Consider the following 27,895-nt stretch of genomic DNA (forward strand, 5'->3'; position numbering starts at 1 on the left):
CCTGAAGTAAAAATACAGCTTTATTAAAACATTGTTTTCCTTCTGCTGTGTGTACATTTTCCTTGGATAAGTGTCCAACTGCCATTCCTTTACATGTTCCAATCTAAGAATTTATGTAGAGAGCACAAGTTGCTAGACTTCCTCTCCACAGCAGGGTAGGAGAGTGTTATAATGTACTTATTCTGTGTCCTGACTCTGCATGTCCAACATGGAACTGATAAAATAATCCAAAACCTTTATGCCAAACAAACTGTAGCTGTAGTTCTGTACAAGGGCCAAATGTCATTTTATTCATCTAACAAAAGGGAATATTTAAAACCAGCTTTCTGCTGTTCAACCTTTCCACCAAACTGAGGCAACATGCATTGTAGGCAGTTTCAAACCCATTATACATAAACCATTTGACTGCCATACTGGACTGTGTGATTTGTCCTTTTTCAAAATGTTGTCTAAAGGATTGTTTGCTTTACTTCAGAGTGAACAGTACTTGAGATGGAAGGTAGGTTGTGGAGTAAAAGAACCTCAAATAAAATCCTACTGTACATCCATGAGAGAGATTATAAACGAGAGGAGCCCATTCAGCCCATCCTGCTCGTTTGGATAATCATAGCTAATTGATCCAGCATATCAGCTTCAATGCTAAAGCTGGGCTGTACTAGACCTACTGTGTAAAAAAGGGGTCTGTTGCTTTCACTTTTAAATGGACCTTGCATGATTTAGTATGAGGGATAATTAAATACTTACCTCTATTTAAACAGATAAGTAAGTTCAAGTAAGCCACTCGCATCCAAAACATGTAATATGACTGCAATGGACTACTGTCCTGTTAGCTTAGATTTTCATTTTTTGTAATCTGTAAAGAAGTAGTTTTCAACAATGACACTCCTGGTTATATTAAGTATTTTAAGAATTGTGCTGGCATAAGTGGGAATGTAAAAAAGTTTTAACTTGAGCCACTAAGAAATACAGTATCAATTAAAACCAGTAACATCATAAATTGAATCACATTTTCTTATAAAACCTGGTCAGTGGCAGTCTTCAACTGACCATTTGAAGGTAGCAACATATTACTATAAATTAATCCTCCTTAAAATTAGATTGTTATTAAGTGAGACATCCTGAAATGCTGTAGCTGCTGCTGAGAACTCTTACTAAATTTCATTCTCCAGTAACACATCAGAGGATATAACCTTTATCATTAGAAGATGCAGGCAATGGCCAGTATTACAATAAAACTCACTACAAATTTTCTTTATTTCCTAAAATCTATGTTCTAATCCTTCACTGATTTTACCCAGTTTCAGTAGAGTGTAAATTAATACCTTTTAAGTTTGCTATTAAGATGAGGGCCATGCTGAACATCAGGGTAAACCAGCTTTCTTAAATGCTGCATTTTAATTCAAACATTTAGACTGCATCTTTAAATTAGTCAGTTTCCTGACCACTTTTAATTCAAAGTTCTTTCCATTTCAACATTCTGTATTAAATCAATACTAGATTCAGCTGCATAAGGCACTAAATGTGACAAAAGCTTCAAATGCAATGGTAACTTTTCAGTCTCACTTCAACATGATTTTTAGTTATTAAAACTCACTTTGTGTCAGAAGTTGCAACGGACAAGGCGGACATGAATTTTCCTTTTTAAAGGGTGAATCGCACTACAAGGTTTATTCTTAGCTTTTCTTGTGCCAAAAAAGGGAAATCCTTGTGACCTGATGACAACTTCCATACTTGAGTGTAATCAATAAATCGGGATGATAGTCCAGTGGAAAAATATAGATTGTCACTCTTGAGGGCTGAGTATTGAGGGGATGCAACAATATACTACTCTTAGTGATAATTATTAGAGTAAAAACCTCTGGTTTGGAAAAACGATGCTTCTAACTCGTATTCTGCCATAGTTCCAGGCAGTACATGTATCTTTATATTTCCTGTGCTACTTATTGTAAAGGGCGGGAAACAGCTGCTCTGGCAGAACAAGAGGCTCCTGCACTGAGGATGCGGCTGCCTGTGAAACTACCCAATAATGTTTTACAGCAAACACTGCAGTTACGTCCGAAAATAAATGCAGGTTAAGGCACTTTCACGTGGGGTATACAGCTGGTAAGATAGGGAATTTAGAAATGGTACAGTTGATCGTATAGGGTTGGAAAAAAAAAACATTACCTGTGAATTAAGTGGCCTTCCACTGTGTGGAACAGATGGGATTCCTTCATTGTCATCAATTACATTAATAAATTGATTGCCATGGATAATGTCCTCTGTTGTTAACGGATGCCTGCGTCTGTTCTTGTTGAACAGTTGCATTGTACAGCTGTTTGTAGATGTTTCTCCATCTACATTAATGCTAATGCCTCATGGATCACAGAGGAGGAAAAATAAATTACGTTCAATTCTTTCTGGTGCAGTTCACTGTTCTGGGCGTTGGCGAATCTCTCCGTCACATGTCGTTTCTCCACTCGGGCTCCAGCTGCTGCTGCACTACGCTCTCCTCCGAGACCACTGGGGAAGAGCGGAGACGCAGAAGCACACAGGGACACAGGGAATGGCGGTTAGTCTGCAGCAGGCCCCGGTATTCAGAATAACACTGAGAAACATTTCTGATAGAAGCTTCTAAAAAAATCGAACCTGCTTCTTTTGACTGAAATTTGGCCCTGCCTTCATTTCTATCCAAGTGGGGGGGAAAACCCACGCCCAGACTTTAATTTCAGGAGGCTTGATGGGTGAGGAGTGACAGGTGGGTGGAAGAAGAGTGGAGGGTGAGAGGGTGAGTATGTTCATCTTGGATGAAAATAAAATGAGGATTTCAGTCGTATGTCACATCCAATCTGCTCTGCATGTGCTTATACCAGCAAGTTCACATCACAGTTAATTTCTACATTTTAAGAAATTATTGGCAGTATTTTCACCCAGATTCATGGCCATATTTGTAACATTTACAGATTTACAGGCAATTTGGACTTTTAACTACAGTCTGTAGAATTAATGAGTTGTCAATCCTGGTGTTAATTAACACCACCTGCCTGTTCTAGAGGGCTTTCATAACCTCTTCACACCACAGATCACAGCTCAATGTACTATCCTGCGAATAAAATCCGATTTACCTCCTTCCTAATTTTTGGCATTTTTATTTAGTGCTTTAAGGTCAGTCAGTGTCTTTTTACTGTATTCTGGAGTCTCCAGATGGCTGACTTTGACCTAGGTGTATTTATAAATGTGTTTATGCTTTATGAGGCAACTTCATAATGTAAAGGAACAAAGTATTGATGAAAGAAATTCAGAAATCAGTGAACATTTAAATAATTTTGTATGTTGATTCGATGCATTCAAATCATCTTCACACAAGTATTAAAATAAAGGCATATTTGTAAACAGCTTCTTTTGAGATAGTCAACTAAAAGAACTTCTGGCATCACTCATAACAACACTGTAATCGGAATCTTAATGTTTTCATTTTAGCCGTAAGAATGCCAATCTGATAAACAAAATAAGCGAGATTACACCCCACTGCTGGACGATTACCTTGAGACTCAGCGCTAAGATCCAGAGAAGCCAGCCGTGTCACAAGTTCATCCTCCCCCTCATCATTGGAGAAGTCGTAGCCCGTGTACCCTCGTTCACTTGTGCAGTACCTGAGAAACCTAGAGTGATACAATACTGTACATGAACACACGTGATCTTCTCTGACACCTCCTGCAGCCTCTGTGCTTTACCAGAGCAAAACAGGACAGTCACAGGGAATGTTAAAAACCTCACACATCTTAAAAAGATTTCTAGTACTGCTTTTTGAAAATGAAATGGTGCAAGAGCCGTGGTTGGACCGTACCCTATAAACGGACCGAAAAACAAGCACATCTCAGAAGAGATTAAGTTAAGGCCTAGTATGTTTTTGGCTCTGGACTGCACTAATGTACGAAGGGATAATCTGGATAGTCCACTGACGGCCTTTCACTGTCTATGTAGGCCAGAGCAGAAGGTTGCATGTGCAGAATTGATCACCATTGGTCCTCAATATCCACTGACCAGCAGTTCTTATAAGTCAGCCTTAAATCATGAGTTATAATATAACTGAAGTTATCGTATAAAGACTATAGTCAATGTATACAAAGAGAGGAACAGTGACTCAGTGTAAAGTACTGCACCATGTCTTACAAATAGCCATAGCCATAGAAATGGATCCAGCCAACTGCAAGCAAATTATAATCAGGTCCTTAATGAATGGGTTCAATATCACAGTGAATGTGTTGTACAGTAAGTACCATGGAGTGAATTGGAAATGCACACTGAAAGACCACAGGATTAAGTGAATGAGAAAACACAAACCCTGCAGCCCTATATATGATCATGAAACTCATGTAGTTGCCCCACAGTCAGGCCTCAGCAAGACAAATACAGGCCTGTGTTTGACAACATATGCCCATAGCGGCCTTACCGTCCCCAGGTGGGGTCCTTGCTGAGGATGACGGGGTTCCCCACCACAATGAGCAGAGCCTTGGCTCGGGTCATCGCCACATTGAACCTCTGGAGAGACACAACCAGCCACAGTCAACACTGGCCAATGGGAACACACTGTTTTACTGTCATACTGGGAGCCTCCGACAGGCGTATGTGTGTGATTGAACAGAAAGGTGTCCTGACTGAAATTTGCAGCGATTATTTGTAAGATCCCCCATCCCTGCTTCATAAGCAATATCTACAATGCTTTTATGGAAATTTGTGAATCGCCAACAAGACCGCTCACAAACAGCTGTGTAAGAATGTATTACGTTCAGGACAGACTGCCTTCTTTCAGCTCCTGCTCTCTGAACCTATAAACTTTAAGCATTAAATTTCTGAAGCTAAGGATTGAGTGAAGAAAATATTTTAAAAAGTTCAATTAAAGAAAAGTTAAAACATTAAAGTGAGAAAATCTTGGGTTAAGATTGAGCCAAGGAAGAGCCACTCGTTACCTTCTCGTTCTTAAGGAATCCCAAGCTAAAGTCCTCGTCCATTTTGACATAGGTTAGGCTACTGCGTACAGTGGACACAATGATCACTCGCCGTTCCTGGCCCTGGAATTCCTCGACGGAGCCCACCTGCCAACATGTCACAGGACACACTCAAGATCATGAAAGCACAAACTTTTGTCTGCCTCTGCGTGCTACAGCCCAGACCAGCAGACTGGGGAAATCTACAAAGACCAGTTACAGATCACGTCAGGGGATTCTGGAAACCGAAGCATTACACATCACCAGGTGTTGCACAGTTGACAGTTGTGGAGGGGTGGTAGTTTCAGACAAGATGGAGGTCAGAATGCTTTGGGGGAAAGGAGCTGCTGCCCTCAGTCACCTGACCTCTTCTGAGAGTTAAAGACAGAGTTTAAAAAGTGGTTAGTGTTTCAGAGAATCTCTAAGAGTGACAGAGAAATAGACCTATATTTGAGAACTGTTTTGTGAAGCCGGGAGGCACCTTAGTTGCCAGTTATGTTAGTTAGGGACTTAGAAGAAGTCTTGATACCAGTTCAAAGAGAAGCTTAGGCTTTTGTTTTGGTGCATTTTAGATTGTGTTTCCCTGTATTGGTAATAAATTGCACTGTTTTGTACCTTACGGCTGCATTTTTGTCAGTTTTCTCGGCCCACCCATGTAAAAGTCAGCTAGGGCACATTAACCTTGGTGTGTCACACATATTACAAAATTGTGCAAATTAATGAATTTCATCTACAGATGAACTCTTTCCACGTTTACCAGCCTGCGTCACTGATGACTAGGTCACGTGCCCGAGGTCGTTGTCTGTTTGACATCACTCGCTGTTCGTGAGTGGTTCCCGGTCCTGTCCTCTTGACCCCCACACCCGTTGGTTATTGTCCCACCCGAGCCCCCACTGACACCATCAAACCCTTCACTGATTTAATCATCTAAAATTAATCTGAACTGTTTGTTCCCAGCTCTTAAACATAGTGGAGCTTTAACCCTTGCACTTTGTAAGTGAAATAAAATCCCACACTTGTGACTAAAAACAAAATGCAAATATTCAACTGAAGCAACTTTTTAGTAAGGCTTCCATTATCTAACGAAGGAGGGATGGAGTGAACACCAGCAGGTGTATGGGTCACCACCACCACGATTAGGAACCACTTGTTTAGAGGTAATGATTTCTTTGGCAGCATGTGGTGTAGTAAACACGGAGAATTCATTAACTTCTTAAGGTGTAATGCACACATTTTCAGTGTACAGCTTCAGATAAATTCCTTGAACAAGCCCTAGCTGAGCTACACACTACAGACAGGTGCAGGGACCTAAAACCAAGGCAGCAAAAAGCACCAGTAGTGAGGAGCAGCAGGATCCAGAAACCCTTAAGAAACAGCTACACACGAGCTAAACAGCGAGCACGTTGTTCTTACTCAGCAGTGATTCAAAGCTCTTTAGATGGGCGTGTACTGCATGTGTCCCACACCTGAGCTTTATCCTGCACTTTAATCCTGTTTATCTGCAACATTCAAAATAAACATCCTATTTTCAAAGAACACTTAAATGAAAGATTGACCACTGCTTCTCTGACCATACCTTCAGTTCCTTGATGTCATTCAGATTCTTAAGATCTTGGTCAACAGAGTAAATGGCTTTCTTGATCTTTTCCACCTATGAGCAAAGAAAAAGAGAAAAATCTGAGTTAGTCTTTATAAAGAAGAGGAGGTTAGCTTACACTGTAATGGGCTTTAGAAGATGCCGTCAAGATACTGAGTGCCTTACACAAAAACTACAGATATCTACACAGAACAGTTCCAGAGCATAAGGAAGGAAGATCTGAAGAAAAAGTCACAGAACTTAATTTATTCAAAATCTGTAAATTCATATCTCCATGAATTATATATACAAATGTATACATAATTTATAACTATATATAAATGTTAAGTAGTTAATCTAAACTAAATTCAATGTAAGTGGATAGAACGTCAGGAGATAGAAGGTGATATATTTCTGAAAGTAAATGCCACAAAAAAGCATGTAAAACATGTCTTAGACCATTACCAACAGAAGAGCTTAACACTAAGTCATTAAAAGCAAGCATGAGGGTGTGAGAACATATTAGGTCATGATTATTATGCTTCCTGTTGGTTAATTTCTGTAAGTTATGCAATTTATCTCCTGGGTCACAAAAACATTAATCCTGTTCGCAGACATGTTTACAAAAGATTAGTGGTATGTAGAATGAAACTAGGTCAAATGCTTAATAATTGAATTTGTATAACTTTGAAACACAAACTCCCGGTTTCTCTGGCCTCTGAAAATATACTGATGGAAAAAAGAAACGCAACACCTCCTCGTCCACACCCTGGCCCTCCCATGTGCGTGCAACAGGCTGAAGAGTGACTCATCCGTGAAGAGGACCTGATGCCACTGCTGACGAGTCCATCGCAGCCTCTGTCTGGCCGAAGCCAGTCCGGTGTGATGTCTAGGAGGTGTGAGCAGAGGGCCTCTGACAGGTCACCTTGCTCTAAAGCCAGCGGCATGGAGCCTCACTGTCCTGTCACTGATGCGGGCATTGTGTCTGCCGGCAGTTTTAGCAGCAATACGGGTGGCAGATCTGAAACAATCTCTCAGATGGACCAGTCTGATGTGTCGGTCCTGCCCTGGTGTGGTCACTCCAGGGCGACCGGATCTTGGACGGTCATCTGTCCTGTTGGTCTGCTGAAACCTTCTCTGCAGTCAGGACACAGTGGAGTGGCTCACTCCATAGTGTCTGGCAACGCTGGCACATGACATGCCTGCCTCTCCCTTGCTTCTGCTGACATTCGAGGCATTACGGAGAAAAAGTGTGGCCTTTTTCTTGCAATGACCTAAATTTTGAATTAAGGTCTTTTTAAAGGTGACATAAGGTATTGTTCCACCTGGACCTCGTTGGGAAAAAGTGCACCTAACAAGCTTTCCTGTGAATGGCAAGTTGCAATGACTCACTGCAACAGCTGTATTGCTAGTCAGAGGGCTTAAAACAAATTGACAACTTTTTGTGAAAGTACATAATCTATAACTATAGTATTCTCATTCCAGAAAATGTTGCGTTTCTTTTTTCCATCAGTATATATAGCCTAGACTGTCTGTTCCACTCTTGGCAATTCAGATTCCTCTTTTATGATTGTCAAAAGACCCTTATGAGGAGACCACATACACATACACAGAGTTCTTACTCCATCCAGTAATCTGCATTTGAGCCTGGGATTCTGCACGTCCCATCCTAAATCCTTACAAACGTTTCCAAGAAACCTTAATATTATTTACAATATGATCAGTATATTTAAGAGTTTGTAATGATAATTAGGAGAGCACATGATTAGTACAGTATAGTATAGACTGCAGGTGGGGACCTACTTTATATACCACTGAAGTGTAGTGCCCACCTGGGTGATGTGTGATGCGTGACACAGCAGATCAAGGGTAGAAGAGAGACACCGCTCACCAATTGAATTCAGGGAGAAAGTTACAGAGGGCAGATCATGAACTCCCAGAATGGAATTTAACCAGGATGACAGGGTAAACACCCTGGCTTTTACTAACAGCCAAAAGAACTTCAAAGACCAAAAGTCAGCATCTTGGTTTAGGTCATCTGAAAGATAACACCTCCTGCTGCACAGTGTCCATAATCACCGTACTGGGGCGCTGGTTTGGATTATACAACCAGAGGATAGTACACCACATACTGGTCAATCAGCATAGGTTACACAAGAAAACCTATTTATCTTTAACCCATTCAAGGCATTTTCCATTCTAGTACCGACCAAGCCCAGTCTTGCTTAGATCCTGATATCTTAGGTATTTGTTCAGCCACAAACAAAAGATGCAGAGAAACTGAATTTGCATTCAGTGTTAAAGAAGTGAAAATGACTTTCCTACTAACTACCCTGACAGGAAGTAGGTATTGTTGCTAATAGTGCAACATGAGGTTTCTTACATTTGTTGTATGCAGTGATCACTTGTTTACATCTGTAAAGCAATACAATGCTTTTAAAATGTGCATTGTAGTTACAAAAACAAACTAATGTATATTTATTAGAAGAGTATGCAACGGTGACTATTGTACTTGTTCAGGAGAGAACGAGGTACATGTATGTGTTCCTCTAACATACGGACCTTAGGAGTCATTCTACATTTAATCCATAACAAGCTTCACAGTGCCTGACAAGAAGTAGTGATCACTTCACTGACTTCACTGAAAGGCTAGTTACCCAGCATGCTCCAGGAACCACTCTTGGCCAGAAGCATCCGTGTCACAGTCAGAGACATGACCCAGGAACACATGTACATTGTCTGAGCCAAAAAGTTCAACAAGAGCTCCAATCAAATGCTTTAGTAGCTGAGTCACTTGGAAACTTACATCTTTAATATCTTTAATACTGTTCCAAACAACAGCAATCCTAGGACTCTTGGAAACATCACATTTTATAATAAACTTTGAATCAAAGAGGAGTTGGAAAAAAACCTTTCCTAATGGGTCAAAAAGTTTGGGCTAAATCAATATACCAACAAAAGTTTCAATGCAGCACTGTTCGCAGTTACAGAGCTGTGTAGCATGTCCACCACAGGCCTCGCACTTACTGTACCTGCTTTCTGTAGGGGGCGATGATGCCAATGTCCTTGGTAGAGATGATGCCCGTACCCTTCTTGCCCTGAGTCTGCAGCAGCTTCTTGAGGTAGAAGATGACAATGTCCATCTCTGCCACATTGAAGAATGATGGGCTGTTCCCCTCCCGGTCATCTTTGCCCAGTACACCATGAAATATAATGGGAAAGCCCTGAAATGAAGAAAGACTTAACTTACCGAGACTCAACACTTCAGTGAATGCATTTATCTCCAATACTGACTCTGGGAATTCCAGCTTTTCTTCTTTTAACCAATTTTCCATTCTTACTGTTCCAAAGATCTGGCTTACTAGTATTCTAGAATTCATCACCATGGCTTAACATTAAAAACCCTTGAGATGTGTTCTTTATCTACATCTCCCAACCTGCTCCTCCTTGGCAGGAACCTAAATTCCAACTCAGGACGGAAAACTGTGACCCAAAGTATAGCCCAGGGTGCATGTATTGGGTTTCGGTTCGATATCTGTACAGCTCTGCCATCTAGAGGACTCAAATAAAAATGCACTATGCCTACAAGTTCTAATTGGCCACACAGCCTGATGTAGTAGTGTTCGCAACGGTTAGTGTTCGAAATGTTGCATTTGTTCAAAGATAAATTCTAAAAGGTAAGAAGAGAGATGGGGTATTGTGGCCTGGAATATGGTGTTGGACTTTTCTTGCAAGACTAAAAATCTTGCATTTGTTAGTCACAGCATAATAAGAGTAATAAAAACACTCAGCTGCACAACTGTAAAGAGTGGTTTACAGTAACTGCAGTTATTGCTTCAATTTTAATACAAACTACCAAATCTTTTCTCCTACCAAACCTTGGAAAAAACCATTGACAACACTAGTCTTCCATTATTCGGTGATTAGAATTGTGTAAGATCTTCCCCAATTTGATTTGCAGCCTGGCTTCCAAACTTGGGCTTCTATGCTGTCAGAGTGCCAACAGTACGTTTTCATTACATTTATTTTTTGAATAAATGTACTACTTATTGGGATTGTAGCTATGGAAACTGTTACTGTGATATAAAGCACAAATAAAATGACAAGGTCAGTGGGGCAGAATGCCTTCATTATAACAATTTCATAATTATTTATACAATATACAGTTTAACTTGAAAGAGCAGTATCTATATGCAACAGTCCTCTTAGCCTCTTATACACGAATCGCCAAACTGTCACATCAGAACAATTCACACAATTTGCCTACGCTGATTAAGCGTGCACTGAATTATAACTTATGACTTGGGTTCTGAACAGATCTAGGGGTAACGTAGGTTTCGCTTCTGAATTGTATAATTATATCAAGTATTTTGCAGTTTATCGATCTTAAGGCACAGCTGAATTTTCCCTCCCAGCAAGAAACCTTGTACCACATCCTAGTTATCTAATCTGCCAGTAACGGTGCCTTTAATTGCTGATTCTTTACGTTGCGTTCATGTCCTTGGAGAGATAAGTGAATTAGAAAATTCAAGTCTCCCAAATTTATGAGAAAAAAATGACTGTGTATTTGTGGATAAAACAGGAAAAAAATGGAAACTTCATTTCACAGCAAATGGGAATGATGTTTTTTTCTGTTTGGGCTGAGCTGATCTCTGCCGCAGAGCTCAGCGAGTTCAACAGCAGGCTTCCTTGACCCAGAATGTAGGTGATAATTACAGAATTCAATTACACACCTCGAGAAGAACAGAGAGGCTAATCCCTGGGGCTCAAATGAACAAGACTACCCCACAGCCATGAGAACAGCTCTTTTTTTTTTTTTGGAGAGACAAGAGCACCTTCTGCTATACTGCACGAGTCGTAGAAATGCATTTAGAACTAAGAAAAGGAGGTATTATTTTACCTAAGTATGATGGGAGACTCATAAAGGTACTCGGTTGTTAAAGCTGATATCCAGGGTTCTTTCAAGAAATGGCTAAATGAGATCCCCAAAATCCCAAAGATGCCTAATCAACAAATCCCAATCCTGCAATTGGCAATGCCCAGCCAATTGTACCCCATTACTTTGTGAATCCCGGGTCACACAGACTCAAATTGCAGTCCTGCCTTGGGCCCCACTGAAGCTCAATCTGCACACCTTCACCAGCCGAGCCACGCAGAGTAGGTTTGGTGCGGTGGTTTTAAAAGAGACGCCTGCTTTACTGGGCAGAGTGACCTCGGAGCTCCCCGTCTCTCTGTGCTGCAACACCCCTCCCTGCTCTCACCTGCTCTGGGAGGTGCTCCCAGTTGCAGTAGGTGCTGCGCAGGATTTCGTCTGCAAACACCTGCAGCTCTCCATCATAGAAGAGTTCATTCGGGATCTTCAGAATGGCTGGATGAGACCTGGGGCGGGGGGGGAGACAAACCGGTTTTAGGAAGGGGTAGAGTTTTAACAAGAAGCGTCAGTGAAAAGGCTTGCCTGAAAACATCATACAGTTAAAGCTTCAGTTGTACTTTGCATGAGGGAGATGGCAATAACTATGCTGTGGCCAGAGTTACCATGATCTGTAACTATGCTAAAGTACCTAACCATGTTCCGAGAACAGAATCTGTCTGCAGCCATTATAAAATGTGTATTGAACGATAAAGCACAAGCTGCACTGGACGTGTAAAATCTGGAGGGTGAAAGGAAAACATAGGACACCACAGAGGAAATAAAATGTGCTGAGTCCTTTCAAATGGATGGGCTTGCTTCCTGTTGCAAAAAGAAGAAACTTCAGTGCCTGAGGTTTAACAGAATTGTTCCAAAGACAGTTTGAAATACATCACAATACATGTAGTTCAGTTAGAAATTTCAAATGTACCAGCAAAACAGCAGTAAAATATAAGTCTTCCTCAGTTCCACCAACTAATGTATACAGTCATCTACTTTTCATCTTAATTAGGTCATTGGATTAATTGTTCTCTTCATAGGACATCTATCCAAAGACTAAAGCAGGTGCTGAACAGGAGAAACAAAGATCCAAAGAAGTGGAGCTGAAAAGCGCAGACTGGGGTGCGCAGAGGTATCATACCTGTAGTTGCGTAGTAACTTGGTGACAAAGATGCCGTTGTACTGACCCGTGTTCACATCCTTCTGGTACAGGGGATTAGTGGTCATCAGCCTCTCCAGCAGGGACACCCCTATGGAAACAAGTAATCTCCTGTTGAGCAAGGCCAGTGCATATTTAAATTCATGTAATTATTCATTTATCTGGCTGACACTTTATACAGATGAGTATTTTACCAGAGCAATTTATTGAGCAAAGTACCTTGCTCAAGGGTAAAACAGCAGTGTCTCACCTGGGATTTGAACCCACAGCCTTCTGGTTACAGGTCCAGAGTGGTAACCACTGTACTACACAGTTGTGCCTTATGTCTTAGTATGTTTCTTAAACTGCTTCGTCATTAAAACCAGTAAACTAATTCAAAGGTAGAAAACCTATTAGTATTTTGTCCCAGACAAACCGCTCTCACAGTTTTTGTATTGTTAAGTAGGCTGGTGCAGTTGTTCTATTCTTCTCTGTACAAAATACTGAAGGCGGCACCAGGTCTCACCCAGCCCATGTGTAATCGCCAGGGGGGATCGGAGAATGGGTCCAAGCTGCTTGGGGTCTCCCGCTAAAACCAGCTGCCCTCTGTGTCCATCCAGGAGCCCTGGAAAATTCCAAAGAGCTTCAGTTTCAGCTTCCTGTGAGGGAACATATCTCCTGCAGTTTTCAATACTCCCATACTCCCTAGCACGTTGGTTTTTTGTTTATACTAGTTTATGGGATTTGATTTCTGCTCGATCATTGACACCACCCTCAATCACATCACATCACTTTCAATTACCGCTTATCCAATTTAGGGTCACGTAGCGCTAACCAGGGTCAACAGAATATTTCTCTTTCAGATGAACAGTAAGGTGCCTGGATATGAACTGCCTCATTTCAGTTGCCAGACTCCACAACAAAAAACATCTACACATACGTTAGTGTTCTGAGACCAGTGCACCTGCCTTAAGAAGGACAGCTAAACGGGGCTCGGTATGCTCTCGAGTGTATGTTCACAGGCTGTTTTTAAATCAAACCCCACGCCACAGGGTTTTGCTTGAAACGCAACACAGGATATGAGAGCAGGGGAGGGGAGGAAGGGGTAACAGCAGCAGCAGTAGGACCTGTACAGCTGCTGTCCGTGGGTATGAGAGAGCTCACCCGCCATTCCGATGATGCACTCGGGCTCCACAGCGTGCCCTGCCTCGTCGACAAAGAGGTGAGTGAAATGGCCTGATGGGATCCCTCCTGACACCAGCCTGCGGACAGCAGCCAGCGGGACAGAGCCACAGAGGTTAACATGGGGCCCGGCAGCAGCTTCCATTAGGAGAGTTTATCACAGCAGATTTGCACTCCTTTTCCTATTTTTGTTTCACGGAAATCTCAAGATTACCCGAGTCTTTTCTATGCTTAACCAACGTTCGAATCTCTGCCACACGTATTAGTGTTTGTCTTGTTTTTATAGTCATTTATAGGTGTTCTGCTACAGTGTACTCTGCTTTTAATATGGTCTATCATAAAAATATTTTAATGCATTAAAACCATAAGAGTAACAATAAGAGATATTATATACGCCTAAAAAAATATAATCACGTTCAATGGTTGTATGCAGGGAATAAGAGGTAATAAGTGCACATATAAATTATAAATTAAATTCCAACTCTATTGCCAAAAATATTTTAAAAATCTGGGAGAACCTTTATATTGAGAAGGGCTTATTCTAGCTCATTCAACTTCATTATGACCGTTTAAACATTTCTGTTTAAATCCTACACTTCCTTAATGTGTTGTATCCTGCACATTCTATGGATACTGTGAGATCTGTGCAAATCCCTAGGAGAGTACATGCCACTAATATTGTTAAATGTGAGCCGTTTTTTTAAGGAAACATCAGCCAAACATATTAACAGATAAAATTCATTTTCATTGTTGATTTGCATTTAAATTCCTAAGAAGAAGTGCATTTAAAAAACGAGAACAGGAGGCGCTTCTTTACCCAAAGCTTTGTCAGGGTGTGGAACAAGCTTCCCAACCATGTTATTTGAAGCCAATACCCTTTTTTAAAAAAAAGGCTGGATAAGACCCTTGGATCAATGAGCTACTACTACCAAACAGGCTGGATGGGAAGAATGCTCTATTCTCATTTGTCACTTTGCTTAAATTCTTAATTTGGAAAAGAGCTTTTGAAGCACTGATTCCCCAGTCTTGAATATTCCAACATAAAATCATGCCTCTGAAGTAATTTTGATTCCCTCACCAGTATGTCTCATGCTGTAGGTGATTTGCACCCACAAACTGCTGTAAGGGTTCAGATCCCTGACAGCTGAGAGCACCACTTCAATGACTGTGGGTCTGTAAGAAAACCAGGGACATGCTAATAGCCTACCATCCTGCAGTGACCACAGTGGTGACAATGATCCGGAACTTCATCAGCTCTTCTTTTGAAGGATTCACGTAGCAATCATGTGTGGGTTTCCAGTTACAACAGCCCTGCCACAGAACACACAAAGGTTACAAACAACAAATGGCCATGTGTTTCACTTTGCCTGGGCAGATGCAAGTTATTACTGTTCCCCCGTTACAGCTGTTATATTCCAGATGTATGATCAAATAAGCAATACACCTGATCGAAGGGTATTCTGAAACTCGTACTTGATACAGGGTGAAAGCTGATTTTTGAGGGTACTCACAAGCAGGTCCATGGGCAGGGTGTTGGGGTCTCTGCTGCTGGCGTACATGCGGTACACCTGGTGATGATCAATGTGCCTGATGAGGCGCTGGCATATCAAGTCAGAGGCACTGTTAGAGGGGGCGCAGGCCAAGACGTGGGAGGAAGGATCCGATCTGTGCACCTGAAACACAAAGAGTCTTACCTGAGTCTGGTAGAGACGAAAAGCACTAATGTAAAACATGGTGCCCAAGAATATACCCAGTCAGTGACCCAGCAGCGTTGGCTTGAGCCAAATGTGCAGTGAAAATGATTAGGCAGCTTATCAGCACATTAATGTCTGTGATGTTCAGACACCTCATGATGAATTTGGATCCACAACATGAAACAACATCAAGATTAATCAATATGGTCAAACCTGTTTGATGGCTTCAACTATGGTGACTGTTTTACCGGTTCCTGGGGGCCCAAACACCAGGAAGGGAGCAGGCTTGGACACTCCAGCCACGATGCACTGGACCGCCCTGTACTGCTCTGGATTGCTCTCCAGGTTCCGGTCAAACAGCCTGCTCAGAAACAAGCACCACGGAAATTAACCTGTCAGACTACGCAAGGAAATGGGTGTTCAAGAAAGTCACTGGGTAGCACGATATCACCTCATTCAACCAGGTTGGATATTGGTGTTAGGTTGAACGTACAGATACAACCTTGTGGACCTGGGATATTCACAACAACTAGTATGTCTGGACACAAAGTAAAAGTCCCCGAATCTTACTCTCCTTGGTTTCAGGAAAGCAGGTCCACATACTTTCATACAATACAATTGGAAGTCCCCCTGACACTGACCTGAGTTCTGGAAGGTTCTGGTCAGGCGCTTCGGAAGCAGTGGGGAACAACACTTTGCCCAGCCCATTTTTGTTTGCCATCTCCACAGCCCTGTGCTGCAGCTTCAGGGGCATCCGGTTGAAGGTGAAGGTCACATCAAACTTCATGTTGGGAATGAACATATGCAGTAGCCTAGGAAGGAAGCAATAAAACACATTACAGGTTATCTTTCACGACCTGGGTTTGCGTTTCAACCCAAAAAGTCAAAATACAGTATTCAATAACTGATCCTTTAGAATATATACCCACATTAGACTGAGCAGACGTCACCTATATTATACAAATGCAATATAAAAACAATAACAAAACAGAGCTGCCTAAAGTCAAGATATACAACAGTTCACAAGAACTGGCGACCAGACAGGATGTGAACAACATAAAAGAAATTTCCAACAAGCTACACAAAACTGTTGCAACATTTATTTATTTGTCAGGAAGTTACTACCTTAAACCTGAAAGTGATTGGACTCTGTGTCTGTACCTGAAGAGATCAAGGATAATCAATAATGGGGACACAGGAACAAAACTTACTTCTTGCAAAAACCCAGTTTGACCCTCTCCAGCTCCACCCTGTAGACGTAGCCCTTGTACTTGGTGATGGGCTCAACATGGTCATCACTCTTCGACACGAGCAGGTGGTCTCCCCTCAGAACAGAGGGTCTGTTCTCTGCCACACCAGGAACCTGGGAGTACAGACACAGCAGACACAAACCAAGGAAGATTAAACCCCTTATCAAAGCCTTTCCACTGATGACAGAGTACCCCTCTCATTGTCATGTGGGTTTTCAAGTGTAACTGTGTGTTCTTTTAAGAAACAGCTGAATCAGGAGACCCACTGAATCGGCATAGGAAGCCACAAACTAAAAAATAATTCTCAGACTTTGTATTTTTCCTACAGTTATTCTAAAAAAGGGAAGTGTCTTGCAGTGTCTCTACGCACATGAAGAATGAGGAGTTTCTTGTTTTGAGGGTCTTTTGTCATGGTCTGCCCTTCCATGTCATACTTCTTAATGTCCACCTCCATCTGAATCTCCTCCAAGTGTAGCAGCAGCTGGAACCTCTTGCTGTAGTTCTCGAAATTCAGAGAAGGTTCCAGGAGAGCCCTGAACACAGAGAAGAACTTATCCATTTCTGTACACAACAATCTTCAACATCCTTTCCAGTTATACATTCCCTGTGATGGAAAAAATTGATCCTCTGGCACACAGTGTGTCTGGCCACCTGATTCATTTACACCGCAGGCCCGCAGGGGAAACAGGAAGACTGGAGCATTAGATGGAGAACTACCACAGCTCTCACTGACAACACAGCAAGCATCTGCCATCAAGAAGTGCTGATATGTTAGGTGAAGGAGACTTCAGCCGTGACCTAGGGCTTCCCCGTCACAATACAACCCGGCTCAACCTGCACTCCAGTCTAATGGTAAAATGGTCTTTTGATATTACAGGTTATAAGAGGAAGTGCTTCAGTTCTCTTACCTCACAGAAAGTAGCTGGTTTCTGTCTGTGGGGAACAGCCTATCCGAGTCTTCCAGTCTCTCTCTCGCAAGGTTCTTCAAGTAATTGGGGTAATTGTACGGCGCACAAAAAACCACTTGTTTCAGTTCCTGTACTGTATTGCTGTGAAAAACCAGCAGCGTGAGATTAGACCTTACTATGACAACTACACAACATGTGAAAAGAGGCAGAGCGATGGGCTTTGATGCAAGTCAACTCTTCTTGGGTGAAGCTCTATGGGTTTTCATTCCTGACGAATTCAATGATTCAGGTTTTACTAAACACCTCAGCTGGGCTTCTTACTTAATTACACCCCTGAGGTTCTCCTACCTTTCTGGTGGGACTCCCTCCTCCACCTGGATGGTGACAGGCCTGCGGATAGCCCTCTGGTAAGGCCTGTATGGAGAGCTGGGGCCCAGCTGATCTGCTAGGCTGCTGTTGGCCACAGCTGCCAGGTAGCGGATGATGTAAAACGGCTTGGGGTTGGCCACGCCGTGGGGTCTGAACTCAAAGGCCACCGTGACAGGAAAGAACCCAAAGTGAGAAACTTGGCACTGAACCTGGATTTCATAGCGGTTGCCTAGGCAGCACAAATACAAAATAAAAGGAACAGTGTTAATAAAGCCCACCTAACAAGATCTGAAAATTAGGCATTTTCAATACCAGTAATGCCAGTAAGGGAAACGCAAACAAGATACCACATTGATATGTGCAGTTGACAACCAAGGGTCAGGGCAGGGATTCTCAAGGAAGTAAACCGATAACGCCAAGGTTGGGAGAGCAGACTTGTTTGCCATAATCAAGAGGTCACTAGATTTGATCTGGGTTTCACCACTGCCATTAGCCATCTCTGACTGGGATTCCCAAAAGTGAGGTACACAATTAGCTAAGCCTAGGGTTGCCTGACCTTGAGAACACTCCCTTAGTTCCCTTAGTTTTCTGCTCAGCAGCGCCATCTGTCGCCTGCAGCAACAGCAGTTCAACAGCAGTTCAACAGCAGTTCAACAGCAGTTCTGCATATGATGCCTCAGCTCTGGCATAAAGTGTGGAAAGAAGCTGGATGACCAGGCAGTGTAGTTTTAAGGCTCTCTTGCACTAGAGATTTTGAATTTTGGGTTCTGAATATTGATATTTTGGCTAATAAATGAATCAAAATTCTAAGAGCGCTCTCCCCTGGCTGCTATTATCTATATTGCCTTAGGAAACTAATACACACATTTCAGGAAACAACCTTCCAAGTAATTTCTTTTATACCAAGCGTCTGAATAAAGAGATACCGTATTAGTTGTTATCAATGATATATTATGTCCAACTGTGAGTCAGTTAAGCCTACTGTAAAACGGAGGTTTTGGATTTTTTAATATGCATTTCTTTTAATTCACAAACCCAGAACTGTCTACCATTTCAGCTTTATTAATAAAAAAAATCGTCTTTCAAATCAAAGCCGTAATAGTAAAGAAAGTAACTTTATTCCTATTTAGCAAAGCAAAGAGGGCAACTGGTGTCTCAGATACGTTTTTGATTAAATATACTAAATATGTTTTTTCTTCCTTAGAATTCATAGAAATAACTACCCCCCACTAGATTTTAAAAGCCAGTCTTCTGTGTTAGAAGACGGTTTCTTGCAGCTCTTCGTGAAACTGTTGTGTCCTTTACCTGGATTGAGAAGGAGAGGACGGGCCCTGGTGACACGCTGTTCATCCACAAAACTGAAAAACCGCATCCTGTGCAGAGGGGTGTAGAGGGTAAACTTCACAGGGTCCTCCCCTTTGTTTTCAATGTAAAAGTGAAGGTGGTAGGGCTCATCATTAGGGGAGACTTTGAACGTGATCTTGTTGTCTGTGGACTCATGATCTGATGTGATCACAATGCCTGCCTTGTCAGCAACGAAGGCAGATCTGTGGATGAATGAAAAAAAAACAGGTAAACAGACATCGAGTGAACTCTTGCTGACATTCAATAAGCCTGATGAAACCATCTCTGCAAAACAAGACCATTTGGGTACTGACAATAAACAGCACACAGGTAGCTTGTTAGCTACATCGCTGTTAAGCCAGACCTCAGAACATACAGTATGTAAGGCTGGGCCTGGTCAGTACTTCAGATGAAGACAATCCTAAGGTAAAACCAGGTTTCTATTATAATAATCAGCTTTTAATTTAATCAACATTTGCTTTGTACTTTTCCCTTCTGCTCTAAGTGCAGCAGCATTTTTGTAATTAAATAACTGTGGGAATGCGCTGTGTTTCACCTTGGTTCACTTAGGCTCTCAAGGTGCAGTGGAGATAACTTAGAACTGTTTAGTCCCATGTAACTGTTTAAGTATAGTTGGAATGCAGACAATGTGCTTCATACAAGGCTGGTCTGCACAGCAACACTGATTAATCCTTGAGGGGCCTGTACAGCTTGGTTCTAGTGAGGTGTCCTCAGTCAGAAATTAGAGTCAAGAGAAAGCATCTTTGAGAACTGTTGTGATGCATGCCCTGGTACCACAGCCTGAATACAATTGCTTAATTAATTAGCTGTGGTTTCCAGTATTCCATGCCAGCAGCCATATTACCCTGCAGCTCACACCTGGCAGCCCACTGTAGCTAAGGAGGTGTGAGCCCAGTCAGTACCTGGAGAGACCTCCTGGGGAAAACTAAGGTTGCTGCTGAAGAGGTGTTAGTGGGGCCAGCAGAGGGTGCAGTCTGTGTGGGTCCTAATCCTAGTGATGGGACACTATACTGTTGCAACACTCCGTGGAAAGCGATGGGCATGACAAGGTACAGAAAGGCCTCATCGCCATCCACTGCAACCAAGGAAGTCTCCAGTCGCGACGACTACTCGTACCACTGGACCCAGGCTTCTGAGGTCGAGAGAGTGGGACTGCCCCAGTGCAACGGCTTTCCCACTTCAAAAAGCTCTCCCGCACAGGTTTCTTCATGTAGTTCACCTTCCAAACAGATGAGCCGCACGAAGTACAACCGTCACCGTCGGACACGACGGACAGCCATCACTGTATTCCGGATTATTCTGTGCCTAATAACTTGCTCCTCACAACTTTAACTCCACCTTGTTTCAGGAGGTGACTGCACACAAAATTCTGATTCTGTGGTTCAGCTCACTTGTCATTAAAAATAACAAGGGAGAATGATAGAGTAGTGGATGGTGTCTCCCGTGACCTGGCTAAACTCCGGTTTGGTTTCACTCATTTTGGCCTGTCAAAATTCAGATTTAGTTCCCCGGGTAATTCTTCATTTCTCCATGCCTAGGCCGTCAGGAGTAAACAATTACAGGCTAGGTGAGACCCCATCTACACGTACTTTGGAAACACCTGGGAAGGAAAGTGCTGTGTAAGCTACTCGCTGAAAAACACCTTAACCATGGAGCAGGTACCTGTTCTGCTTCAGAAGCTGGAGGAGGGCTCTGGCCAGCTTCTTTCTCCCTGGCACCTGTCCGAGGCCAGAGGCAGGGGAAGATCCGAGAGGAGCTCCATTCGGGATGGGCATGGGGGCAGCTCCAGGCTGCTGCGGGGGCCGACTCCACTGGTCACCATAGGACACTCGCACCTGCGGCGCCAGAGAGGCAAAACTACAGCTCAGAAGAGAGCCGACAGAGCAAGGAAACCCAGAAGTACTAGAAAAACCAGCCAACTAACACCCGATCAATCGGGAAGAATACAGTAATTGTTTTTGTGCAGTTCTAGTGCTAAATAACAGGAATTTCAACATTGAACCATATGATAATTACTCACACCAAGTGCTAATGTCAAAGAGCGTTACTGCAGTGACTGTCTTACTACCTACTGTACGGTGAATTCCAACACCAAGTGTGACTATCCACACTCAGTGCACTGGGGAGGGTGGTGTGTGTGTGTGTGTGTGTGTGTGTGTGTGTGTGTGTGGAGAGGGACGTTACTGAATGGGGGGTTACTGAGGGGACAGGGATGTGAAAACTCCTGTCACTTTGTTTTACCTTGGCTGCACTACAGTCACTGGTGTTCCCCGCTACCAACACCAACACTGGCACAAGGGAATACTGGGGAGTGAAAAGCAGTTAAGCAGGGACCTAGCATTGAAAGAAAAGGGCTGAGGACCAGGTGGCTGCCAGCCTGTTCTCTGGATTGCTGTGCTCCATTATGAAAATAATAATAATTGCTTGTATAGTGTTTTTATGGAGACTCTCCTACTCCACCACCAGTGTGCAGCCCCACCTGGATGATACGACAGCTCACTACACACCAGCTATCAGTGGGGAGGAGAACAGAGTGATGAAGCCAGTTCATAGAGGGGGATTATTAGAAGGCCATGACCGGTAAAGGCCAATGGGAAATTTGGCCAGGACACCGGGGTAACACCTCTACTCTCTTCGTGAATCGCCCTGGGATTTTTAATGACCACAGAGAGTCAGGACCTTGGGTTTACGTCTAATCCGAAGGACGGCACCTTTTTACATTATAGTGCCCCCGTTACTATACTGGGGCATTAGGACCCACATAGACCCAAGGGTGAGCGCCCCCTGCTGGCCCCACTAACACCTCTTCCAGCAGCAACCTTAGTTTTTCCCAGGAGGTCTCCCATCCAGGTACTGACCAGGCTCACACCTGCTTAGCTTAGGTGGGCTGCCAGATGTTAACTGCAGGGTGACTAGGGTGAAAATGGTGCATGGTGCTTTTGTCATGCTTATAACCACTAATTTTTATATGCCTTGGTTTATCTTTAGTGCACTTTTACAAGAAGTCAACTCTGCTTTACTGTGGTTTTAGTGCAGTAGCTTTTTAGAAACAGTATGATTCAGGAAGTTCTAACTTTTCTTGTGCACCTTCAACAGCAGGCCTGCAGGACCTGTGTCCACTGGCAGGTGTAACTGCAGCTGTTCTTAATGTACGGCTCGCTCCCCTTTCTTCCAAGAGCCTCTACCCCACCACGCCTGTCTGGGTGTACACACTACGTCCGAGCCGAGAAGGTAAGATAGTGCACTATACTGTGTTTTCACACACGTACTCAGCCCCGCAAGCGCTGGCATGTTTAGTGAGAGCAGGGAGAAAAAACTTGCAAAAGCCACAAGGTGAATTTCTCTCTGTGCCTTTGGACCTCTGAACAGACAGTTTCGTAAGTACAGCACCAGCAAGACACTTTCTATTCTACGAACATAGAGTTACAAATAACAGGAGGCCATTCAACCCGTCTAGGTCAGTGGGTTTGTAGCAGCTAACTGGTCCAAGGATCTCCTCCATTTTGTTAAAGGAAGCCAGAGCATCTCTTTTAACAACATGGCTGGGCAGCTTGTTCCAGACTCCCACACCCTTTGTGTAAAGTTTTCAAATGCAACAGCCCATTCTCATCATTCTGTGTCCTTGGGTTTGTGTTTCACTTTTGATCCTTGCTTAATTTGCTGCAGTTTTGAAGGAAGTACCTCAGTTTCACATTTAAGATCTCAGAAACTTAGCATTCTTTTTTAAAAAACAAGGTTACATTAATAAGGCTAATAATAATAATAATAATAATAATAATAATAATATGAGTTTCAATGAGATGGATAATGAGTTTTTTTAATACGACAACAAATAGAGTTGCTTTACATTTACAGCTTCTCTCAAGGCAATCATTACAAAGTATGATAAGAAGGTAATTAGAAGAAGAGAGCGAACTCAGCTGACTGCAAGTTTAAAAATAGACACTGGCAGGACAGCAAAAATGAGGAGCTGCTTGCCTTTGAGGACAATTCAGCACACATGAGATACAAAAAGACAGGAGCGTACCTGCCTGTTCGTTAGGGTGTGGTGAAACGTAGTCGTGAGTCACCACACATAGCTCCACTGAGAAAATAAAATTACAGCTGTAACATCTGGACACGTCATGATTCTCTGGGGTTGCTAACAAAACACAGAAAAGCGGAAATCAAATCGTTCAGTAACCAGGGGAAATAAACTTAATTCCCAGGAACACCCTATATATTAATAGCATCTGATGGGACATCTTTTTTCCCCCCATAGAGAAGGTGCTAATCTATAAGGGTTGTTTAAGTTTTCACACCACCTATTTAGGATGTTCAATATTTACTGAAGTTTTAGTGATGTTTAATAGGCTCTCCTGAACTCACAATCCTAATGTCAGGCGCATGTTGCATGCAAGTCAGACGCAGTTTTTTTTTGCCACGTGGCATAAATAATTTAACCACTGCTAAAAGGGACATAACACATTGATCCTTTGTGACCCATCTCTGAGCTATGGCACAGAAACATAACAGAAATTTGAACAGGACTCCATTCGTCCCAGAATCCACATACTGCCTTGAGTAGGGAACCAGTAATTATAATCGTATGACAAAACTCTGCTCATGGAAAACAACTCAACACCTTGTGATTCCACATTGTTGCTCAGGGCACCGATACTCTCAGGAAGACACAGTGCTGCACTACCTGATAACACTGCAGACAAGCTTAACTGGAGTCACCGCTGGTCAGCAAGCTGTAGAAAATCAGACTAGAAGCACGCAGCTGTGCCGACTTTCGCCAGAGCTGCTGCCATCTCCAGGCCAAGTGTGCCTTTACTTTATTCAATTGCAGTACAAAGTGGTAAAGTTGTTATGTAACGGATCAAGCAGGTGGGCTCTCCTGGCACTGCAGCGCTACAAACGACAGAGGTCGACAACGTGGTTAATCCGTGGAGCCACCACCACAGTTATCGTTTGTGCTACAGTTCCAGAGGGACCCACAAGCAGGCCGATCCCAGAGACAAAACTGCACTTCATCAAAAGGCCACATTTTGGAAGCTGATAAATGGACACCAGGGAAGCAAATTATCAACATCCAGCAAATCGTCAACAATCAGTTTGTTCTTTAGTGGAGCTCATACTGGAGAAATTACATCTCATATATATATATATGCGTATGAGCTCAACATGCAGAAGTTACATAGTTATATTGTCACAGTCACGTGCCTCAGCCAGTGGCGGCTGGCATCATCCAAATGAGTGAAGTTGCCGGGGCACCTGAAGCGAGGGCAGGAGTATAGAATGTGGTCGGCCGTCTGCACCTTGCATTCGCAAATTGGGTCATCAATGAGACCCCACTTGTGTAGGGTGGGCCGGAAACGGCCACGTCCGGTTCTTAGTTGGTTCAGCTTGACCCAGGCTTTTCTGGGTAGGTCATTTCCAGCGGGTTTGTTAGATACTTTGTCGATAAACTGTTTCAGTCTGTGGTTGTTATTATTCCACGCATCTTGCCACTTTTTGTTAGCCCAATTGGTGCCATTGTCGTTGTTTGCTTCTACATCTCGTAGAAGGTAATGGAAAACATGGACATTTAAGTTTTCACAGTGTTGTTGACATGACAGGAATGACACTGTTAATATAACGGTCGCTGTCAAAAAGATTATTTAAGAGTAGACAGGCTTTTGAACTAGAAGTTTTCAAAACAGAAGGCTCTTTTAGAGATTGTACCAACAAACCAGAAAAGTAATTTTTTTCAATCAAAAATGTGTTCAAAATTAGACAGACTTAGTTCAATAACACAAATTCAAGATATCCGACTGGAGGATTTTATGAGTGACACCCACTAAGAGCATTTGCTTCTCGACAGACACACTGCAGAAGACAAAACTGAAAGATCATGACAACTCAGGACTGTCTTGTTGTTTTTTCTTGGAGTGAGGGTGTGGGATTCACCTCTCACCTCTCACCAGCAGGACAAACACAACACCCTGCCTTTCATAAGATGAGCTGGTGTTGGTGAATTATTCAGCAAGAATCAAAATAGTAGCAGCGTCTGAAAGCCTGTTCTGAGATAATGCAATTCCCCCACTTACACCAGTAGAGAAAATTCAAGTGACCCAAGTGCACTGTAACTTTCTCAAAGCCGAGGGCATGCTCCAAAAATAGACCAATGAACAAAAAAAAAGTAATTTATCAACATCTAGATTTACATTTATAAAGCATCAGCTTCAAAAGCAGACGCGTAGAAAGTCCCAGTTCCAAATGTGATGTGTATTTTAACATGTTACTCTCAGTCAAACTCCTACAGTAACTCTTAGTCAAAATGCAATGAATACTTGCAGCTGTGAGATAAGGGAAAGCACACATTTAGCATTGCAGACATGCATGGTTAGTGTTTGTACTGTATCAGCATTTCCTGCAGACAGCAAAAACTTTACTGCCTGCAGCTCTTTCTACACCATGCCCTCCATAGAAGGTGATATTAAATGAATGACAATGGAAAAAAAAACTGTCTCTTAGTCTAGGCTTGTGTGCAAGCAAGATGTAAACGAAAGACAGAATACGCCTATAACATGCTCAGATTTTCCTACAGCGGAAACAAGCCTCTTCCTCTTTCAGACACTAATAATAATAATAATAATAATAATAATAATAATTATTGTTTACACTTATATAGCGCTTTTCTGGACACTCCACTCAAAGCGCTTTACAGGTAATGGGGACTCCCCTCCACCACCACCAATGTGCAGTCTCACCTGGATGATGTGACGGCAGCCATAGTGCGCCAGAACGCTCACCACACACCAGCTATCAGTGGGGAGGAGAGCAGAGTAATGAAGCCAGTTCATAGATGAATTCACTATTCATCTATACAATTCACTAACCAGAAGAAGCTTGCCAGAGATCGTTTCGAGACAACTACCGTAAACAAAAATTACAGTTTCCTACAGAACACAACTGAGGACAATTATTAGATGACAGGAAATGTAAATGTTTCTACATTACTCTGCTCTCCTCCCCACTGATAACGGATGTGTGGTGAGCGTTCTGGTGCACTATGGCTGCCGTCGCATCATCCAGGTGGGGCTGCACATTGGTGGTGGTGGAGGGGAGTCCCCATTACCTGTAAAGTGCTTTGAGTGGAGTGTCCAGAAAAGCGCTATATAAGTGTAAGCACTTATTATTATTAATTAAGTTTTGATTTTTTCTCATGACTACTTACATTTTGCAGACCATTACGCTTGGTGTTATTTTATTATTTTTGTGATTATTTACAAGAACAGTTTTGCACCACAGAAGCCTGGCAAAAGGGCCACACATACAGTAATTAAGGTATGAAGCTTTCCTAGAATCCAGCACTCAGCTTTTGCTGCTCAACTTTCTGGATTAATTTCCACAGAAGACTCTAATGCTCCTGGGAGTTATTCTGATCATTTTTTTCCCCCAATGAGCAGTGAAAACAGAATTACTATCAACACTTCACATTCACTGTCACACTAAAACATGACCCTGCTTTCACAGGTTTGTTTGCTATGAAACAAATCTATTCCTGTTGCCTCACCAAGATGTGATTTTCACATGTTTATGGTCTGAGATTACATAATCACCAACCAAATGGCGACAGGATAGCAGCAAGTGACATGTATCTTGTATCAACATCACTTCCTATTAAATCCAATGTGCACCGAAATTTGGCATTTTTGCCAGTCTAAGCAATAGAAAAATTTAAAGTATTTTTCCTAACCAAGCTGATATACTGTACATATTGCATCCAATGCTTTCAATCCGAACGAATTTAAATCTACGTTACAAAAAATGTAGGTACGTTTAACGTGCGTGAAAAAAACATAGCACTAACAGTAATTATTTATGTTCTGCCGTCCCATGAAAGTAGAATACAGTTCAGTATTGACACCATCTTCCTGAACTAAAGCTCAAATGAGGTCGGAGGATCTTTAGTGCAATTTCTCTAATTTGTAAAATGAACTTGACCTCGTTCACTCTACGACTTGTTTTTAATCTGAATCAATTTCTGTAGAGTTAAAGATCTCTGGGCTTAAGGAACCATCTCCGCGAGCAGAACTTGAGAACATCCAACGAGAAGCGGCGCTCCGCACTTACCTGCGTATTGGAGCACAGCTGTCCTCTGATCAGTTTCGCCTTGCGGTGTTTAACCAAGGCATAAACGATACTGGAAAAAGAGGGCTGCCTTTCTCCGTTTCTGTGAGAAGAAAAACAGCAGTTCAGGTGAGGGCAGAGTGGACAAGCACAACTTGGGCGCGACTGCGTTACAGAAGCATCAGCATCTTCTACCTGTTTCTGAACTCTGAGTTGTAGATGCCCTTAAGTTCCTCCCTGTCTGTTTTCGAACTTCTGTTTGTCTCCTCCAAGAAATCCATGAAGTCCAGCCCCGTTATCATATTTTCTCTGACGGTCGGCATCGCAGCTAGACGAGCGGAAACGGTAAACAAACTAAAACCCGTTTAAGAGCACCAGAACCGCGTATGTAAAGCGGACTCGGCGACAGCAGGAACTCGCCTGTGAATCCGATGTGT

At 42.6% G+C, this 27,895-nt stretch overlaps 1 protein-coding gene across 1 annotated transcript; it reads right to left on the reverse strand.

The window, feature by feature from the left end:
- On the reverse strand, positions 1 to 27,895 carry LOC148830830 (putative RNA helicase mov-10-B.1). Its single transcript, XM_088920132.1, has 22 exons — positions 27,654 to 27,895; positions 27,462 to 27,561; positions 21,021 to 21,193; positions 19,299 to 19,540; positions 17,973 to 18,222; positions 17,625 to 17,765; positions 17,087 to 17,249; positions 16,678 to 16,829; positions 16,108 to 16,278; positions 15,680 to 15,827; positions 15,284 to 15,445; positions 14,980 to 15,083; positions 13,755 to 13,852; positions 13,117 to 13,215; positions 12,594 to 12,702; positions 11,805 to 11,922; positions 9,576 to 9,767; positions 6,544 to 6,618; positions 4,950 to 5,075; positions 4,433 to 4,521; positions 3,523 to 3,641; positions 1 to 2,502 (listed from the first exon to the last, which is right to left on the reverse strand). The coding sequence occupies exons 1-22, from the start codon at positions 27,779 to 27,781 to the stop codon at positions 2,441 to 2,443; spliced, it is 3,021 nt and encodes a 1,006-aa protein (XP_088776258.1). The 5' UTR covers positions 27,782 to 27,895; the 3' UTR covers positions 1 to 2,440.

This window comes from Atractosteus spatula, chromosome 7, assembly GCF_055471065.1.
Source record: "Atractosteus spatula isolate fAtrSpa1 chromosome 7, fAtrSpa1.hap1, whole genome shotgun sequence".
NCBI lineage: Eukaryota > Metazoa > Chordata > Actinopteri > Semionotiformes > Lepisosteidae > Atractosteus > Atractosteus spatula.

Excerpts from the sequence above, each read along its gene's own strand:
- LOC148830830 (XM_088920132.1), bottom strand. The coding sequence starts at position 27,781 with ATGCCGACCGTCAGAGAAAATATGATAACGGGGCTGGACTTCATGGAT. Across the intron at positions 17,766-17,972 it reads GAGGGAGTCCCACCAGAAAG|CAATACAGTACAGGAACTGA; the intron begins GTAGGAGAACCT and ends GGTTTTTCACAG. Across the intron at positions 11,923-12,593 it reads AAGTTACTACGCAACTACAG|GTCTCATCCAGCCATTCTGA; the intron begins GTATGATACCTC and ends CCCCCGCCCCAG.